General features: G+C 43.4%; 1 protein-coding gene across 8 annotated transcripts in view; it reads left to right on the top strand.

Moving 5' to 3' along the window:
* The window catches only part of HIVEP1 (HIVEP zinc finger 1), a 102,597-nt gene that overhangs the window by 25,287 nt on the left and 56,124 nt on the right, over nt 1–21,186 (top strand). The window contains exon 1 of one of the 8 annotated variants that reach the window (XM_077353214.1): nt 20,534–20,935. The exons of the other annotated variants lie outside the window; for them this stretch is intronic. Within the exon in view, the coding sequence (XP_077209329.1) occupies nt 20,896–20,935 (40 nt within the window). The 5' untranslated portion in view covers nt 20,534–20,895. Of the gene's footprint in view, nt 1–20,533; nt 20,936–21,186 lie in introns of those variants that run through there. 8 annotated transcript variants of the gene reach the window in all.

Consider the following 21,186-nt stretch of genomic DNA (forward strand, 5'->3'; position numbering starts at 1 on the left):
AGTAAAGATAAACGACAGTAAGGAAAACCAAAAGGAGTAGGAGGGATGTATTTAGGTTTGGGGCATTGTATCTGTTTCCCCTTGAAAATCTTAAATATAGAAGGCTAAAGGTAGGTGAATGCCTTGGTGTAGTGGTTAAGAGTGGTGGCCTCTAATATGGAAAACTGGTTTTGATTCCCACTCCTCTTCCGTTTGAAGCTTGCTGGATGACCTTGGATCAGTCTCAGTTCTGTCAGAGCTCTCTCAACCTCACCTCCCTCACAGGGTTTATGTTGTGGGGAGAGGAAGGGCAGGCGATTATAAACTGCTTTGAGATTCCTTCAGGCGGTAAAGAAAAGGTAAGGTAAAGGTAAAGGTATCCCCTGTGCAAGCACCGAGTCATGTCTGACCCTTGGGGTGACGCCCTCTAGCGTTTTCATGGCAGACTCAATACTGGGTGGTTTGCCAGTGCCTTCCCCAGTCATTACCGCTTACCCCCCAGCAAGCTGGGTACTCATTTTACCGACCTCGGAAGGATGGAAGGCTGAGTCAACCTTGAGCCGGCTGCTGGGATCGAACTCCCAACCTCATGGGCAGACAGCTCCAGACAGCATATCGCTGCCTTACCACTCTGCGCCACAAGAGGCTCATAAAGAAGAGGCTCGTAAAGAAGCGGGGTACAAAAAGACAGCTCTTCTCATGCACATTCAGACGTGACATCAAACCTACTTGCTTGGGACAAGCACAGGTGCTGCCGATTGCATGTTCATGCACTCCCCTTGTACACAGTTTGATTGAAAAGTTCCTGGGATCAGAACTCTTGAATGATGTCCAAATGTGGGCAAATCAGTTTGTTTTCTTTCCCACAAACCGGGGTTCTAACATTACAATTCAGCCACGGGTGGTGGACAAGAAGCAAACTCCAGCTTGCCCAGGTGCTGATTTCAGAGCTCAAGGCTAGATAGTGCTTGATTAAAGGGCTTCCAAACTAGGATATTTTCCTAGTTGGAGGAGAGGTTGGAGGATGTGAGCATAGCAACAAGCAGCTTTCTCACAGAGGTTTCTTGTGATGTCCGAATATGGTGTAGGTAAGCAAACCTGCGCCTGGCTGTACTACCTTGGCCTGGAGGTGATGTGTCTTCCACACAAAATAATCCTTCTGGTGCTGGGCACTAGATGTTAGAGCAGGGGCTCATGGTAATTGTAGTGCATGGACATTGGGGGAGGGATGGGATTTTTATCCGTCATGTTAGTAGATTGATGTTTTAATGGGAATTTTAATGGGATTAGTTGTTGTGACCCGCCTCGAGCCTATCGAGAGAGGCTGGAAATAAATATCATCATCATCATCATCATCATCATCATCTGGAGAGCCACAGTTCGGCCACCTCTGGCCTTGAGATGCAGCCATCCCTAATCATTCCTCCCTGTGGCTACTAATACACACTTTCCCACAATTCAGTTGTGTGTGTGTTTGTGGGTCTTTAAAGCTTTCCTCTCCAGGAGGCTCATCTTTTTAAGAAAAAGACCTCCCACACCTAGAGAAGCACTAGCAGGGGCTCATGGTAATTGGAGTCCATGAACATCTGGAGAGCCAGCGTTTGTCCACCCTTGTGCTCGAAGGATCTCTGACAGACAGACCTTCTTAACCAGGGGTAGTCAAACTGGCAAGGGCTCATGGGAATTGTAGTCCATGGACATCTGGAGGGCTGCAGTTTGACTACCCCTGTTCTTATCCATTTCGATTTCTGTATGAAAGGAATTTTGATACAAAGTAGTTTCTAGTCACCTGTAATCTTCCTTGCATCCTGAATTAGGACGGCCCAGATACATGTTTGCTACCTCAGTGAGGCCTTAATTTCTTATAACATTTCAGAGTTTCCTCTCAAGTGCCCTTCATTTATTTGCATTTGCTTAAGGGTACATTGGAAAGAAATGAGTCTTGCTGGGGTCTACCCCCCCCCCATACTTTATAGTCCTGTAATCCCATTTTTGTTTACCAATGGTATCTTTCAGTTAAACATGTTGCAACATTTCTCCTTCACAAAATTTTACAAGCCCTGCTTTAAAACAGCAAACACCAAGGAGTCTGTGGCGACTATATTAGGATGGTCTTGCGATTTAGACTTTGTAGTCATAGGGTTGCTACACCACATAACCCCTCTTGCTGGATCTGTATGGAACTGTAATGAGGTAATTTGTTTTCATACCACTGACCCTCTGGATTTAAAGTTGTCTTTAGGAAAGCAGAATGCAAATGAAACACCTTACGTTTATGCAGCCAAGAACAGTTACGTACCTTAAGCAAATGCACATCTGCAAGTGTGTAATATGTTGTGATTTCATAATGTTTAGGAAGAGTGTTTTGGGAAGGCATGAATATTGGCAGAAGGTGTGCAGTGGAAGAAACGCAACTACTGTATTTGCTGGCGTATAAGACTACTTTCCCCCCCGAAAAACATGCCTCCAAGTGGGGGGGTCGTCCTATACGCCGGGTGCACTTCAGTTGGGATAGACATAGCTGCCCACAGTGGCCTCCTGATGCCCGCCCACCTCATTCTACATTCCATCCAGTATCGTGCGGTATCCAGCGTGGCCGTGGTGGGTCATCAGCATGGCTGATGCGTACTAGTGCCGGTCACAGGGAGATGTAGGGGCGGGGCGGAGGCACTGCAGTCGTACTGCGGCCATACAATGGTGACAAACTCTATATTTTGAGTGGAAATGTTGGGGGGGTCATCTTATACGCTCAGTCGTCTTATACGCCGGCAAAAACGGTAATTAACCAAGGAGTGAGAGAAGTAATGCATTCAGGACTTGACTTCTGTCAGTGGAAGTCCCATTCAACCCACTGAGGTTTCAGAGGTTTTGCTTAGTCTTCTTTTGTCACTACTTATAAGGTCTTAACACAATTGTTCAAAATTGGAAGCCTAACCAAATTCTATGACTGCAACCTCCCAGGTGTACGATATTCCCATAGACATGCAGGATACATGCAGAGAAGCACGTGGTTGGCCACTCACAAGATGAAACCATGGATGTTTGATGTTTCTTTATGTCTACCATGTAGTACGAGATCCAAATCAATCTGCATTGGCAGTATTGTTAAAGGTTTGCTCTTATTCTGCTGTTCATTTCATGTGTATTTAGAATACACATTTCATGTGTCTTTGAACTTGAAAAGCACATTTTCTTAGCCTCATCAAGTACTGCTTTACTTGAACCCTGATCATGGGCTGCTATTTTAAGGACAGTTAGATTTTTTTGTTACGTGGCTTAGATAGTGGAACTTTCTCATTTTATTCAGATCCTCATGCGTCATGAACTCCTTAGCAAAAATTAAATAAATAAATGGAAGGAGGGAAGGAAGGAAGGAAACCTCACTTCACTTTCCTCCTTACATTTTGTCCAATTTTGCTGTCTATTTTAACTCGCACATATAGGAGTTGCCAAAAGGTCTCTTTATCCTGATTCCAGCTTGGTGTATCCTGCTTGGTGTAGTGGTTAGGAGTGCAGACTTCTAATCTGGTGAGCTGGGTTTGATTCTGCACTCCCCCACATGCAGCCAGCTGGTGACCTTGGGCTCGCCACAGTGCTGATAAAGCTGTTCTGACCGAGCAGTAATATCAGGGCTTGCCTACCTCACAGGGTGTCTGTTGTGGGAAGAGGAAAGTGAAGGTGTTTGTAAGCCACTTTAAGACTCCTGGTAGAGAAAAGTGGCATATAAGAACCAACTCTTCTTCTTCAGTAATATCAGGGCTCTCGCAGCCTCACCTCCCTCACAGGGCGTCTGTTGTGGGGAGAAGAAAGGGAAGGCGACTATAAACCGGCCAGAGCTGCAAAGAAATGGGTGGCATAGAAATCTAAATAAATAAATAATAAGCTGCTTTGAGACTCCATTGGGTAGAGAAAAGCAGTTTATAAGAACCAACTCTTATCTAGAAGAGCTGTTTTTTTTTTACCCCACTTTTTACTACTGGAAAGAGTCTCAAAGCGGCTTGCAATCTCCTCCCCTTCATCTTCCCACAATAGATACCCTGTGAAGTACATGTGGCTGAGAGAGCTCTGATAAAACTGTTCCTAGCCCAAGGTCATCAAGCTTGGCTGCATGTGAAGGAGTGAGAAATCAAACCCAGTACATCAGAGGCCCCTGCTCTTAACCGCTACACCATGCTGGCCCTCAGAAATTCTAGAAGTTCAGGCCCCATGTATGCCCATGTGTCCCATACAGGAGAGATAAGAATCTGTCGGCTGTATTAACATTGCCCTGGTCCACTAAAACTTATAATCTGCCACACGCGGTCAGGGCCCAGTGTACCTGAGGGACCGCCTCCCCGCCTATGCCCCCAAAAGAGCTCTACGCTCTACTGCCTCCAATCAGCTAAGGATCCCTGGCCCTAAAGAAGTCCGTCTGGTCTCGACCAGGGCCAGAGCATTCTCTGTTCTGGCCCCTACCTGGTGGAACGAGCTCCCAGAGGAGATCAGGGCCCTGACGGAGCTTAAACAGTTCCGCAGGGCCTGCAAAAAGGAGCTCCTCCACCAGGCATTTGGCCGAGACCAGATGTAATCTACAGCGACCAAGGGCCCCTGCTCCCCCCCCACCCCCCCTCAGAATTCAATCAATAAGCCACTCCCCTCAGAATCCCATCAACAAGCCCTGGACCTGTTTGTATTACGATTGTTTATTGTTATACTGTGTTGTGTTTGGTTGCAATTGTTGGTTATTGATGTACATGTTCTACAGACTGTTTTATGTATGGTTCTCTGTTATAATGTAAACTGCCCTGAGCCTCCGGGGAGGGCGGTATAGAAGTATGATAAATAAATAAATACATAAATAAATAATAATTTCTCCTGAGAGACCGACATCTTGGAGGCTGTCGAATAGGACCAGGATTTGGGTTGTTCAATAAATGATTGGAGGTAATAGAGATGTTAAAGATACCTAGGAGTTACGCCCACAGTAGCTAATGATATCACATCAACCAGTAAGCACATCGTAAAATAAAAAAGAGAGCAGTCACAATAATGCAATAGCTAAAGCGCCTACAGTAGCCGCAATAAAAACCAATAGGTGGTAACACCAAGAGTATAAAAAATCTGTACAAAAGCAGCATAAAACAGGGAGAGGACAAAAAATGAAGGAGTGCCGTTAAAGAGCTGGCTAGTTGACAGCCTGTCCCCTTGTGATTCATGGACAGCCGCTGAAGTGGGTCTTCCCCAGAAAACTTTATTCGGAAGCCGGGTTGTGAGGGAGTGTCAGTTAGGAGGAGAGCGGAGGCCTTTTGGGTTCTTGCACTTCTGGAGGCTTCCCTGAGGCCTACCTTACTATTCTTTAGACACTAGCCTTTTAATTTTACTTTATTTGTTTATAGAACACATATGCTGCCTCTCTAGAGACCTGCTTGAGGCAGTTGGTTGATGTACTTCTAGTCTGCAGACTGTTTTATGGATGCTGTTTTACGCTGCCGAATGTCCTGTTATGTTGTTTTTATGCCTTTGGTTGTTTTGATCGCTTGTTTTTATAACTTGTTTGTTATCAATCATTTTTGTGTCTTTTGATTTTGCTCTGTTTTCGCCTAGAGCTGTTATGAGCAAATCTCTGGAGAGGTTTCATAAACTTTTTAAATAAAATAATGGTTTGAAAACAAGAACGGTGTGTAGCTCCAAGGTGTCACTGTCTAGGCATATGGACCAGGCTACAATACACATATAGATTCAGAATGCAAGAATCATAGAATCATAGAGTTGGAAGGGACCTCATGGGTCATCTAGTCCAACCCCCTGCACTATGCAGGACACAACCCTATCGCTCATCCACTGTAACCTGCCACCCCCTTAAGCCTTCACAGAATCAGCCTCTCTGTCAGAAAGGGTATGGAGAACAAATTATTGGAGTAACTTGCGCTCCTTGGTTTCTAGTTTGATTGAGAAGCTCATCCATCTTTTGGGTGAAGTTGACCGCATTTCCAAGAGCTCCCCGCATAAGGTACGATATGGTATATGTAGACTTAGCAGTAAAGTCACTGCTGTGCTAAGATTCAGTGTCCTGGTCTTGGTATATCCAATAATATTTTAGGAGTTGGCCATCAGCATTCATGCTTTAGATATTCTCGTAAATGGGCACTATACCAAAAACAGCCTCCATCTTGGCTGTTCATCTAAAACTGCCTATGTCGTTCCTGTCTCAGTGGTTCCCTTATAGTGGCAGGTAACTGTTATAGTAGCTCCACAAAGCAGATTTTCATACTGATTAAGATAATCTAATTCAACACAAAAAGGTGAGCCTTATTGGTTAATGTGAAAGCTAAACATTTCCTTAAAGGGATATTTTTGTATATAAAAGTTGTGAGATGCTCACTGGAATGTAGAGTTGAGTGTGTTTTCCATGACAATATGATTATCTGTGGCTTTAGGGTATATTTCTTCCTTCCAGAAGATGGGATTAAACTGAGTTTATGCTGTTGACTGATCTAGTGGTCTGTGAAGACAGTTTATAGTTTGAGAACTCCTTTTTACAAAAGACAACATGGTTATTTGTTGGGTCTTCAGAAACTGTTGAAGAATGCTAAAGCCTCAAGTGTTTGTAGCCTTCCTGGGGTATATTTTAAGTATAAGTCTGTATTTTCCATCATCGTAGGAATTTGGCAAAGCACCTTAGCTCTGTAGAGTCTGTGTTTCTATTAACTGCTGCATCTATGAAACAGTCAGATACGCTCTAGGAAGAAAAATTAGTGGTACGTGTAGAAAACATTCACTTAGATATTGATTACCGGGGATTATATAATGTAATCTGAATCTTTTAAGGATAGAAATGTATTAAAGAATAATTGTAAAATGAAAGGAAAAGACAAGTAAACCCAGCACTGGCTTTTGGGTGAGTTTATCAGATAAACAAGAGGTATGAAGACACATCTGATAAAATGTGGGTTGAACAGCTTTTCTAAAGATTATATCTTTATATTTATTTCAAGTTTCAACCTATAAATGGGCCTGCTTCTAATCTTTGGTTTGTCAGAAGTTGTATGTAAAACTTAATGACTTAATAAGCAGTGACAGATCAAGAAAAAGGTAACTTTCACAAATGATTTAATTGGTTTTACTATGTTACTTGAATTAATGAAGAATAGCTTTGAGGTTGATGATTCACTGGGTGTTAATGAACAGAAGTCTCAGTATTTGAAAACAGGCACCTGTCTGATAAAATAAATATGTATGGCAATGCTCAACTCCTGACAATTAGGTAGGTAGTTCACTTCATAAAGGGGAGTGCACATGGGAGATGACAGGAATAATGTAGAAAGGGATCCCACAGGGGTTTTGGTTAAATGCAGATGAATTCATAAGAGAGAGGTGACCTAAAGTGACTGAAGGCAAATATTAGCCATCAATTGCAAATTCAGTGCTATGATTAATAACTTGTTTGCATCTTAGCAACTCATCAACGGGGTCATAGTAATTGATCAGATTTACATTGTTGAAATAGATGGACCATAAGTTTGGTCATATAGTACTGTTCACTGTAAAATTTTAAATAAATGCAAGAGCTACAAAAGTAGTTGTCAAGAAGCTGCAGAAATACTTTTTCTGCTGAATCTTGCAGGCATGGATGCTAGATTTAGTAATAATTTAGTTGTGGATAATACAGGGGGCAAGAATATGCTATCGTTCGGAAAAATATGGTATTGCGGTATGGCATAGAAAAGCAAGCATGGTTGTTTATTTATTATTTTATTTATCATATATGGTATGTAGCCAGGTGATCCAAGGATTGTCTGGCAGCCAAGCAAGGGATGTTCAAAGGTGGTTGGCCATTTCCTGTCTCAGTGTAATGACTTCTAGTGTTCCTTGGAGGAACTGCTGACAAAATCCTTGGAGGTTTCCCATCCAAAATACTAGCCAAGGTTGGCTGGCCCTGCTTAGCTTTTGAAATCTGATGGGATCACATGTGCTTGGCTATATCCAGGTCAGGGCATTAGCATGATGAAATTGTAAGGATATTAGATTAAAATCTGGGAGACCTACGACTCAGTATTCTGCCATGGAAGCTCCCTGGGTAGTCTTGGGCCAGTTGCTCTTAGTCTCACCCTCTTGACAAGGTGGTAGCTTTAGGAGGATAAAATGTAAGAGATGGAAGCAATCTTGTAAGCTGCTTAGGGTCACAGGTGGGGGGGGGGAAAGTAGGGTATATAATTTTAAAAGCAAGATGCAAATAAAATTGAAAGTGTATAGGTAGTGTTCATATTTTGTTAGGAAAAAATACTCAATAACATTAACTTTGTTATGTAAATTTATGACTTAAAATTGCCTCTGATAATATTTCTTCTATGCTCTGAGTAGTTTCATATGACATTTTACCAGGCAGTAACATTTTTCTCTTCCTCTCTCTTTCTGTACATTATGCTTATCTGCTAAACCACAGTGAATGTTGTTTTCATTGTTGATCATCATCATGGTAATGGACAATTGAAGATATTTGCATACCCACAGTATCCCGCTCCCCTTTTGGTTGATGTAAACTCAACAGCATAAATAAAATGAATGTCTAGTAAATCTGGCAGTCTGCCTTTGTTTGGGATGCATGATACCTGAGAATAAACTAGGATATGTATTGTTGCCCTGCTTTCCTTAAAGGCAAGGCAATTTAATCTACATGGATATAAACGAAGAAGAGCTGGTTTTTCACTTCCCAGAGCACCTTTTCTTTCCCACAACAGACTCCCTGTGAAATAGGTGGGGCTGAGAGAGCTCTGCAAGACCTGTGATTGGCTCAAGGTCACCCAGCTGGTTCCACGTGGAAGAGGAGAGGGGAATCAAACCAGTTCTCCAGATTAGAGAGTTTCTGCCTTCCATTCCTCCTCTTAACCACTACATCAGGGGTAGTCAAACTGCGGCCCTCCAGATGTCCATGGACTACAATTCCCAGAATTCTGGGAATTGTAGTCCATGGACATCTGGAGGGCTGCAGTTTGACTACCCCTGTACTACATCATGCTGGCGCTCAAGAGGATGTTTTACACCCCTCCCTTCCTCCCAGGTGGTGAACAACAGGAATAGTTTTCTTTAAATGCTCGATTATATTTATTCTTCTAGATGAGGAAATCTGGGTGTCAATAAATTCTGCCTAACCCACCACAGTGATAAAATTGCTTGCGAAAAGGATTTGTGTACTTAAGGCAGAGGTATTTGATTCTTTTAGTTCTACTCCGACAGTATTTCATAACAAGCAAATACCAGGGTCAACGTCATAATTTAGAATGCAGTCCCATTGGGATAATGGTAGTTTGTTTTATGTTAGTCCTTAGTCCATATTAGGGCTACTGTAAATCTGTCAATCTGAGAAACAGTAAAAGCAAACATAAGCTTGCGATAGAGTAAATCAGGGGTAGTCAAACTGTGGCCCTCCAGATATCCATGGACTACAATTCCCACGAGCCTCTGCCAGCGAACGCTGGCAGGAGCTCAGGGGAATTGTAGTCCATGGACATCTGGAGGGCCGCAGTTTGACTACCCCTGGTGTCAATATTTTCTCCCGTCTCCTTATAGAAACATATTTTTTTTAATTTGCAGAGGATCTAGGGACTTAAGTAGTTGTCTGAAACAAAAGTCATTTTTTAAAGCTACATCTTGATTGTTATTTGTTGATTCCTTCAAGGGTAACCTGACATTTGAAATGGGTCTTGGCTTGCTACCGGTATAAAAATAATAATCTTCCTAATACAATTTTCTTTTTAAATTTTCATTTTAAAAGGAAGCATTGACACAGCCCCGAATAGGAAAATCAAGAACAAATTTATATGCAGTCAGTATTTCTTTAATACTTGGGGGAATTGCAAAGCAAAAAAAGTTTTTTTTTTCACTGTAAGAACCAAGCATTTGGTATCGTTTGTGGAAAAATTTGCTCTTAGTCTTCAGAGCTGTGTCAGAATTATTACACACATCAGTTACTTTCCAAAGGAAAAGTTATGCCAACAAGAAAATAACTGTTAGAAATAATAAGAACATAAGAAGAACCCTGCTGGATCAGATCAGTGATCCATCCAGTACAGCATCCTGTTTCACCCAGCAGCCAAGCGAAGAGAACCAACAAACAGGGCCTAGAGGCCAAGGCCTACCCCAATACCTCATTTTGCTTTCTTTGTATGGTTGTTCCATTACTCACCATGACTCAGCCATTGATAGGGCCTATCTTCCTGGAATCAGATGCCCTGTTAAAACCATCACAACATCTGTGCTCATGTAAGAGAATACCACTTAACTGACTTATTTGGTAAAGAAGTATTTCCTTTTGTCTCTGCTGGATCTATTGCCATCAATTTTGTTGGTTGTCCCAGCATTCTAGTTTTCCTGCATTGGTTTTGGTTCTCCCTCGAGTCAGGAAGACATCTTGATTGAGAGGAGAAGGACCTTTTTCGGTGAGTAATCAGTGGTCATTCTCCCTGTGTCAGGAGAACATCTTGATTGGGTGATTCCCACCACTCAATCAATATCTCTTCCTGTCCTCAGAGGAGGACCCTTTTCAGTAAGTAACCAATGGTTATTTTCATATAAATAGGAATGAACAGGTGAGGGTAACTGACTCTTGCTTCTGCTGTCCCACAATACCTCTGCACTCAGGGCACCTGGACTCCCCTCCTCAGTTCCTCCACCCAGTACTGGAAGTTATCTTTGGTAGAAAAACACATAGCCAAAACAGTAGCAGTAGACTTCTGGAAGGTATGGTAAGGGAGGTTTCATTTCTCCTCGTCTCTGCACCTGTTTTGATTTTAACCACAAATACCCTACTCCCCTGGCTTTATATTCAACAGGCAAATATGTGATGAAACAAACCAACATGTCTCCTTCAATTTTTCTAGCTTGGCCATATAAAATACAGGCTATTCCTGCGGATATCAAAGTTGAAGGAGTTCCTAGGGAGTTGAAGGAGTTCCTGGAGAAGGTATATGAAGTTCCAGGGAGGGGAAGGCACCTGACATAGGTGGGTAGTCTCGAGCTAAGACTAAGTAGACCCAAATTCTCTGGAAATGCCCCACAATGTTCATCATTAGTGCAGAAGGGGTGACTGCATCCTCAATTAAATCTGCCTGCCACTCCAGTGTAGTTCGACAAATAGGGGATGCAGAAAGAATATAGGTTTTTGTAGCAGGGAGATGGATCTGGCTTAAACTGCTTATACCAGCGTTACAGTGACTATCTTGTTGACAGATACTTGTATGCTTCATGGACACTGTGAACAAGGATCTCTGAACCTTTGAAATGGACAGTCAGAACAGAGCTGGGGGACTCCAGAAAATAGAGTAAGTTTTGAAAGAGGAAGGCAAGGGCAAACTTTAAAAGTCTAAGAAACAAAGGTATCCTAAGCACTCAATCTCGCGTTATTTGAGATTCAAATATGCTCTGAAATAAAAGGATGCTCTGGAATCCACACTTTGAGATGTCAGCTTTGTAAGAGATCTCAAATTTGCTTGGTCGCTTTTTTTTCTTTTGACATTTAAAAGGCCGCCTTGTCTGTATATCCTGGGGGGGGGGGGGAGCATGGCGTTATGCCGCTGAAACAAGTGTGATGAGTACCATTTTCTTTTTTTCCCCCTCCTTGAGGAGGAAAACAGTGAACATATTGTGAAAAAAAAAGCGTTTGGATCTCTTGTTGCAAGAAAGGGACAAGGGGATGCTGGCTTGAATGGGCTAAAAACTGTCGTTCTAGAAACCTTTTTAAACCGGTTGAAGAGCAGTTTTTGAAACTGGTTATCAGACGTGTGTTTGGTAAGGGCAGCCACCCATTCACAGAGGGCTGCCTTTGTGAATCTGTTTGCATTGCCAAATGGTTTCTAGCTTTAAAACTTAACAGATCTTCTTTTCCTCTCCTGCACCATAATAGTTCAGTGAAATGGGCAAATACAGTTGGGAGTGGGGAAGGCTGATCTCATAAACAGTAGTGGCTGACACTCTCTCTTTTTTGAAGTTGAAGCAAGTACAACACATTTTCCCCTCTCTTCTAAGCTTATTTTGTTGCTCATGTTTTAGAAATGTCCTGAGTGTACGCTGGTTTTTCCTAATAAACAGCCAGAGGAACTAACCTCTTGTACCAAAAGGACTCCAGGTATGGTACATAAATGCTTTCCAAATTAGTGAAGTGTGACATCTTGAGTAGTTAAACAGCGCCACAACGTCGTAAAATTTCAACAGCTGTGCATTGCATATAGTAAATTGAAAATCAATAGCTGGAAATGGTGCTGTCGTTTCTTATGAGCTTTTGGTTTCTTTGGAAAAACAGAGGATTCTTTTAACAAAGGCATAAATAATATTCTGAAGAGCTCTCTCTCCCCCGTCCCTCTATCTTTTTCCTGCTCTTAAGTAAAGGATAAAACTAAAACCTGGTTATAAAATTTTCTTAAAAAAAATAATGCAGGAAGGAAATCAACAAAAGTGTAATTTTCTTTTAGTTGCACAGCTGTGTTGGTCTGCAGCAGCCACAACAGAATTTGAGTCCAGTGGCACCTTTAAGACCAAAGCTTTATTCAAGGTCTGAGCTTTTGTGTATGCACATGAAATCTCATACCTTGAATAAATTTTTTTTGCTCTTAAAAGTGCTATTGGACGCAAAATCTGTTCTAGCTTACAGTTGCATTCCTTTCCTCTTCCCCTCCCCCTGTGAGGTAGATGTGGCTGAGAGAGCTCTGAGAGAGACTGCTCTGTGAGAACAGCTCTATCAGGACTGTGACTGGTCCAAGATCATCCAGCTGGCTGCATGGGGAGGAGTAGGGAATCAAACCCAGGTTGCCAGATTAGAAGCCGCCACTCTTAACCGCTGTCCTAATTTCTGCAGTTTCCACAAAATTCAGTACAAAAGTACTATGAATAAACTGGAGAGTGGTGGCGATGGTATCTGATGCTGGAGGAAGTACGTAGAAACTTTTTGTTGTGTGGTTGCATACATAGATACTGCAGAGTATGTAGTTTTTGGTGACATGTGGTAATAGAAAATGAGAGATAATCAGAAAGGAAGGAAGACTAGGTTACCAAAGTTTGTGCTGAAGAAGAGAGAGGTTTCTATTGTACGGTTGAATCATAGAATCATAGAGTTGGAAGGGACCTCATGAGTCATCTAGTCCAACCCCCCGCACTGTGCAGGACACTCACATCCCTATCACTCATCCACTCTAACCTGCCACCCCCTTGAACCTTCACAGAATCAGCCTCTTTGTCAGATGGCTATCCAGCCTCTGTTTAAAAATTTCTAAAGATGGAGAATTTACCACCTCCTGAGGAAGCCTGTTCCACTGAGAAACCGCTCTAACTGTCAGGAACTTCTTCTGGATGTTGAGACGGAATTTCTTTTGAATTAATTTCACCCCATTGGATCTGGTCCATCCCTCCGGGGCAAGAGACTACAACTCTGCTCCATCCTCCATATGGCAGCCTTTACTTACAAGAAAGATCAGTAATTTTGAGTTAGGCACTCTGAGGTGACTTTAGATCCTGATTTGATTTTATTGTTGGGATTAAAGTGAGGTGGAAGAACAGTTTTTATGATTTTATCTGTTATTCTGTGAATCATTTCAAGCCAATCTCTGAAGAAGCTGCATAGGAAATGTTTTGATATCCTGGTATAAAATCATCATATAAACAGAATGGTATTGGATGGCTTGACTAGGCATCACCGGTCTGAGTAGAGGCTCACAGCTCTTATTAACTAATTAATTAATTACGTTTATATACCGTCCTCCCCTGAGGCTCAGCATGGTTCACTTGAAACATACAGGAACAGTGCAGAAAAAGTCAAGTCACCATAAATAAGAAGAAGAGGAAGAAGAAGAAGATTTGGTTCTTATATGCTGGTTTTCCCTACCCAAAGGAGGCTCAAAGTGGCTTACAATCACCTTCCCTTCCCTTCTCCCACAACAGACACCCTGTGAGGGAGGTGAGGCTGAGAGAGCCCTGATATCACTGCTGGGTCAGAACAGTTTTTTCAGTGTCGTGGCGAGCCCAAAGTCACCCAGCTGGCTGCATGTGGAGGAGTGCAGAATCGAACCCAGCATGCCAGATTAGAAGTGCGCACTCCTAACCACTACATGAAACTGGCTCTCAAAAATAACAATAGAACACTAATAAACAGCAGTACACCTAGCCTGCAATCCTAAGAACACATTCCTGGGAGCAAGTCCTGCTGAAGAACATGTGATTTACTTTGAGGAAGACCTGTTTAGGACTGCTGTCATAGTGTGTGGGAAAGAGTCCAGCAGTACCCTTTGAGATTTTAGACTTCTTTCTGAAAATTAAGGAATTTATACTTTGAAATTGTTCCCAATAGTACTATTTGATATGCTGCCTAAATTATGTGATGCCTTTTATGTGATCAAAGTAATTAATGAAGTTTAGGGTTGAAAAGTAAGTAGTACCATATATATTTCAATTCCTCGCCCAAATTTCTGTTTTTTCAGAGGGGGGACCCCCCCCATATCTTCAAAATGTATGGACATTTTACATCTCTGTTCAGGCAGCGCAGCAGGAGAGAGGAAGCAAAAAAAGGAAAATTGGATTTGCAAAGTAAAAGTCATCATAATTTAGACTGCAGATGAGGCAAGAATAGTACCTAATTGAAAGAAATGAAAGTATGAAGTATACGTATGTTGAAAAAAATGCCTCTTGCAGTGGTTTTCTAGATTCCTATTTAAATTTGCCATGATTATGCAGGCAATTTCTTATAATTATGAAAATACAAGTTTGAAGCCATGTGTATTCCATATATATTTATATAATAAATATATGTAATATAATAAATTATATAATTTATAGAAATAAATATGTATCATTTGATAGCGTGTTTGGTTTTGTTCATGAAATTTTCTTTAGGAAAGTTCAAAAATCTTCCCAAGTTGTTGAAGACTGTGTTTGGCCATTAAATACTTTCCAAGGGACTAGGTGGTTACCAATGAATTTGACCTGAATCAATCATAATCTGTTCTGTACATGCACCATTGAAATGGATGCTCCCAAGTCTTGGTGAATTCATCCATAATTTAGTTGGCTAACACACTGGATACAGCCCCCCCCCCCTCCACACGTCCAGGCATGTTGTGTCGTCTATTCTGACTCAGTGTGGCATGACTAAGAGTGCTGATCTCCTGGGAAGCATGAACACCCCCCAACCCCACCCCCACCTCCACCCCGTGGGAGCATTTTGCACACAGGGCGCCACTGCAGGAATGAAAGAGGCACTCCATTCAACTTTACATGGTCCCTGTTAATAGCATCTATCAGTTTATTTGTTGGCCTTCATTGCAAACTATTTGCTTTTAAAATCTCTCAGTGCTCCCCCCCAACCTCCCCCCCCCCCCACACCTATTAAATTCCTTTTAGCTCCTGTATTACCTGGGGTAATTGAGAAATGTGGAGCTCAGCATTTAGGAGAACAAGTCTCACCACCTGGATTCTAGTAATATGAATATTCTTTTTCTAAAACTCACAAGAGTTCTGGAAACGCGTCCCTTTAAGCACGTTCATGTAGTTCCATTTCTGCATCTCCTCTGCAGGCTTTCCCCACAGTTATAAGTGCTCTGTGCATCTGTAGCCAGATGCAATGTGTCCAAGGAACTTTAAGAACTTCTTATAAAGAGAGCAGGAGAGATGTCATTGTACATATTTAAAATAACTTGCCCTGTCATTTTCCGAGGCCTCGACTTGAACAAATTCTGACAAGATGCTATATGATTTGCTATGAATATTTTAGCTGTTCCACTTAGCGTACCTGCAAAATAATTAGCGGCTGTCATTTTTTACAACCCCTTAATGGGACTGAGGCTTGACTTCCCTGTGAATTTTTCAAGACTGCATGGTGCAGTTGGAGTTGATGAGAGAGACTAAGGAAGCAGTCCCATCTGGACGGTCTTTCTGTTTCCTGCTGTGACAGTTGAGCAGCAAATACATATTAAAATACAAATATTTATTAAGCGCACATCAAGAAAATTAAAAACAACATTAAGACAGCGTTAATGGTTTCACGTGGTATGTCCATAGGCCAAACCTATTTCAACCCAGACGGTCTTCTTCAATGGCAAAATAAATACTATGCACACATTTAATAGTACAATATCACAATAGTACAATATCACAAGTCCTGGTTGGTGGCATATATGTAAGAATCATAAAACGTGAAGCTCCCAATGATACATAATAATAATTTCAGATGGATAATAATAATAAGAAGAGTTGGTTCTTATATGCCACTTTTCTCTACCAGAAGGAGCCTCAAAGCGGCTTACAATGGCCTTCCCTTTCCTCTCCCCACAATAGACACCCTGTGAGGTGGGTGAGGTTGAGAGAGCCCTGAGATTACTGAAGAAGAAGAGTTGGTTCTAATATGCTGCTTTTCTCTACCAGGAGTCTCAAAGTGGCCTACATTCTCCTTTCCTTTCCTCTCCCCACAACAGACACCCTGTGAGGTAGATGAGGCTGAGAGCGCCCTGAGATTACTGGAGGAGTTGGTTCTTATATTCCACTTTTCTCTACCGAAAGGAGTCTCAAAGCGGTTTACAATCACCTTCCCTTTCCTCTCCCCACAGCAGACACCCTGTGGGGGTGGGTGAGGCTGAGAGTGCACTGATATTGCTGCTCGGTCAGAACAGCTTTATCAGGGCTGTGGTAAGCCCAAGGTCACCCAGCTGCCTACATGTGGAGGAGTGGGGAATCACACCTGGCTCACCAGATTAGAAGTCCACATTCCTAACCACTACGCCAAGCTGGCTGTGGAGCTGTCATGATTTGCACAGGAAGATGTACCCTCAGGATTGAACCTGGGCCCTGGACAGAATGGTGGTTCTTGGCTACTTTGATTTTTGATTGTATGCTCATTCCTCTTGAAAATCTGCATAGTCTTGCAGTTGCTGCTCTCAAGTCTAGTTCACGCATGTTGAGGCTGAAGAGGGAGAGGTGGGAACTATCAAGGAATTTTAATGGATGAAGAGGACAGGCTGAGGTATGTTTCCCAATTATGGGAGTGGCACAGTTTCTGGTCTCACATAGCTCCACCCCACCCCACTTTATAATGTATGAATGTAGATATGGGGATAGTCATGTTAACTTGGCTTCCTAGTCTGTGTCTCCAACAATGGCACATTATTCTCATGGGGAAAGAGCCACCTAGGCTACACACACTGTGCTTTCCAGAGCAGTGGACGAAGAAGAGCTGTTTTTTGTGCCCCATGTTTTACTACCCAAAGGAGTCTCAAAGTGACTTACAATCGCCTTGCCGTCCTCTTCCTACAACAGACACCCTGTTACCTAGGCGGGGCTGAGAGAGCTCTGAGAAAACTGATTGGCCCAAGGTCACACAGCTGGGATTCAGACTGGCCCAAGGTCACCATGTGGAAGAGGAATTGGGAATTAAACCTGATTCTCCAGATTAGTGGTCACAGCTCTTAACCGCTACACCAAACTGGCTCTCAGAGCATGAATGCGCTGAACCTACTATATATTGAGTCAGGCCAGGTGTGCCCAACCATTGGATAGTATTGAAGTTTTGTGAAGAGATATTGGGTGCCCCATGAATGGCTATCATGGGGGGCTGGGTTGAGTCACAAAATAATGGGATGTTTCACCATGGAGGCAGCTTCTTTCAGGCTGGTCATATTTGCCGACACCGTGTGAATGCCTCATGGACTCTTTGGAAGCATTTGTTGCTTTGGGAAAGCAGTGAAAACCCAGGCTTGGCTCTTATCCTTAAGTAAGAGAGCTTTGCAGGAGAAACCAGTGGGCACCGGGAAATACAACAGCAGACAACGCTAATATATTTATTAATTTATATAGTAACTAACAAGAAAGCCTATTGCAAGCAGGAATGCAATTGGCATTAGGACCCAGGGGACACTGGGAGGTACAGATCTCTCCCTGTGTCTTTTTATCCCTCTTCCTGCACCTCCCAGCAGCTGGTTTGAAGGAGGGAAGGAGGGCTGGTGTGCAGTTTGTTGCCGCTCTCTCTGTCTGTCTCTCTCTGCCTCCGTCGCAGCAGTGGCGGCTCTCTCTGTGTCCCTGTCAGCAGCTTGGGGGCAGCTCTCTCTGTATCTTTCCCTGCCTTCCTCACAGCAGAAGCAATAGGAGGGAATGAGGGTTCCTGTTGCTGGCTGCACCCTGATTGGCCCTATTCCATCTCGGACAGCTGGACACGTTCCACCCCCCGGGCTGTTTCACAAATATATATTTGTATCCTGCACCACCAGCTGATGGTTCCAGGGCAGTTCACAACAATACAAATCAAATAATCTAAAGTGCATTAAAACATAACCCTCCACATATACCCAGGCAGGATAAGACAGAGAAGAGGCTATATATCCAATGACTGGGTGAAGAGGTGTGTTTTCAATTGGTGCCAAAAATCGTACCACATTTTGTGGTGGGGGCCACCACAAAAAAAGATCCTCCTGCATATCCACGCCTCATGTGCCTCTGAGGCCGATTCCACATGGGCGGTAAATGGACCCGGGGCTAATTCCTGTATCCACATGGTGCTGCCATCAGGCTGCTGCCCTCCCGGGCCTGGTGCGAATTGGGCTCCAGAAGCCCTGCGCTAAGGGAACACATACTCTTCAGCATTCCCTTTTGGTACCGCGGGACCCTATGGAGGCCTGCAGGGGACAAAAAATACCCTGGACAGATTCATGGTGCTGCAGGGCGGACCAGGGTATTGTTTTTCTATTTTTGCAGGAAAGTGGGAACACCCCCCACACTGCCCCCCCCACACGGTGGAACTTTCCTGACACTACTGTGTCTCCAGGGGGGGATATACTTCATCGCCAGAGATGATACGGCTCTGAAATGTGTTCCCCTTGGGGACACAGTACACCGCGGAGCATGCAGCTGCACAGCAATGCACCGGCGGCAGCCTGGAGTGGCGCCACTGGTGCGGAATTGACCTGAGAGAGGTTGAATTACAAGACATCATAGCTCTCACTTTGAAACCTCAGTGTTTCAATCTTCCACTAAGATTGTGGGGGCGGGAGGCACAGTGAGGCCTTGTGCTGGCTTGCATTGGCCTCCTGGAGGCTGCCAGTGCTAACTCTCTCCCCCCCCCCCCCCAATTCCTTTAGCCTTATCCATCTTGTGGCTTATATTGGGTTACTGTTTGCCAGCAACTGACCGATCAAATGTAGATTACCCATCGAGATAAGTGCCATTCACTTTTACAGTAAAGAAGAAGAGCTGGCTTGTTGTACCCCACTAGTGACTCATCAAAGGAGCCTTAAAGTCGCTTACAATTGCCTACCCTTCCTCTCCACGCAACCGGCTCCCAGCGAGGTAGGTGAGGGTGAGAGCCCAAGATCCCCCAGCCTGCTTCATGTGGATGAGGAGGAGTGAGGAATCAAACCTGATGCTCCACCACTCTTAACCGCTACATCACACTGGCTCCAAGAAATTGGCTGATTAATGTCTGCTAACAAGCCCTTGTAATAATCCAAACTTCATGTCTATCTGATAAGCACAAACCCGTGCATAGAAGCCTATTGGATTAATTAATGTATCTGGAGGCTGAATTTGATGTAATCGCTGAATTGCACTAGAAAATGAATTGGGATTTTCCTTCTTACGTCTGCCCCAAGTCCTAGGGAAAATACCTTGACAAAAGTACATCGCAGCACAGTAGAATAATATTTCTCAAGAAAAAAAGTAAACGGGTCTATTTTCGTGCTTAATCCTCCCCCCCCCCCCATTTAATAAAACACCTAGCTGTTTTACAGTCCTTTAAATTAAAATTATATCCACGTGCAACGATTACAATCAATTCTGCTTGTAATGCCAGCAGTCAAGCAAATTTCTTTTTTGGAGAGAAGAATTGGGTTTCTGAAAGCTGGCAGGGGAAAGGATCCTTCCTCTCAGGGCTGGTTTTATCCGCTTAGAGGTTGGAGCCCTTAGGCTAATTTCACACGAGTTGGATAATGCACTTCCAATGCACTTCAGCCATTGTTTGCAGGTAGATTTTCCTGCTTCACACAGGAAAATCCAGCTGCAAAAGGACATTGAACGTACCTTATCCCAAAGAGTGTGAAATCAGCAAACCTCTTTGGTCAGCTGGAATGAGCACACAGCAAGTCTCTCTGGTCCGCTGCCTCCCCCCCCCCCCGCCCCGCTCCCCCTAGATGCAGCTGGGCCCGTGTCTGCCGTTTCCAGTATGCAGGAAATGGAAAAAGAAAACCCATTGCTGTTGCTTTAAGGCGACAATTAAGCAGGGAGGGGTTGAGGGTGATGTTTTGACTGCTGGCATTTGTGGCCTCTTGGCAGTGTTTCATATTCTTTTTGCTTGCGTAAGAGGTGGACCGTCTTTACTGTAGCTACTGTTGCCATGGAGAGATAGCGGGGGAGGATCCCGACGTTTCCTAAGCCTGCGAGAGATTACGTCTTACTGCTGTCTAATTGTAGACTAAAGAAATGGAATAAACCAATGTGTGCCGAGTTAGGATTCAGCGGGAGGAGGAGAATTAAGCTCTGTTTGCATTGTGGCTGTCTCCCCCCCTCTCCCCCCCTCCCCTTGCATGTTTTGTTTTCATTTTAGAGGCAGTGTATTCACTCCACGAGGGAGAAGTTTAGAATATTTTGGCTGGATGTCACGCAAAATTTATTTTTATTTATTTATTTTTAAAAGATGCAGTTCCGTGTGATAGCTATCCCGAGCACCCGTTCTAGATTTGGCCGTCATGTGATCAGACTTTAAACCTGCAGGTTTGCTTATGCTTGTTTAATTTTATTCGGTCTCTTGGCGAGAGGTTGCGGATGTTAGTTGTTCCTGGTGAAAGTATCGTTGTGATGGAATGGCGTGCAACTAGAAATCCCTTTGCAGGAGATGCCTGCTAATAAACACGGTCTCGGTGCGGTTGTGCCAGCCCAAGAGCCGTTCCATTGAGAGATTTTGTCTTTTTTAAAGCATGAATGGAGGAAGTGACAAAAGAAGGCTTTGTTGTCTGCTTTGGTAAGTTCTTCTGGTCATTTTTTAAATTCTTCCGTCATTTGCGCCAGCTCTGACTGGCCACGGGAACAAGAATAGCCGTGGCTCATCTGTTATCCGTGGTCTCTCCGATTCTCAGCAGTCGTCCCTGCCTCATCGGTCATAAGGAATTAATCCATTTCCTAGAACCTTTTTAAGGGGCCGTCTCTCTCTGAAACTAAACAATTAAGAGAAGAATAAATAACCCTGATGTGTTAGATCTAAAATGAGTTAAG

The sequence above is a fragment of the Paroedura picta genome, chromosome 9 (assembly GCF_049243985.1).
Source record: "Paroedura picta isolate Pp20150507F chromosome 9, Ppicta_v3.0, whole genome shotgun sequence".
Classification (NCBI taxonomy): domain Eukaryota; kingdom Metazoa; phylum Chordata; class Lepidosauria; order Squamata; family Gekkonidae; genus Paroedura; species Paroedura picta.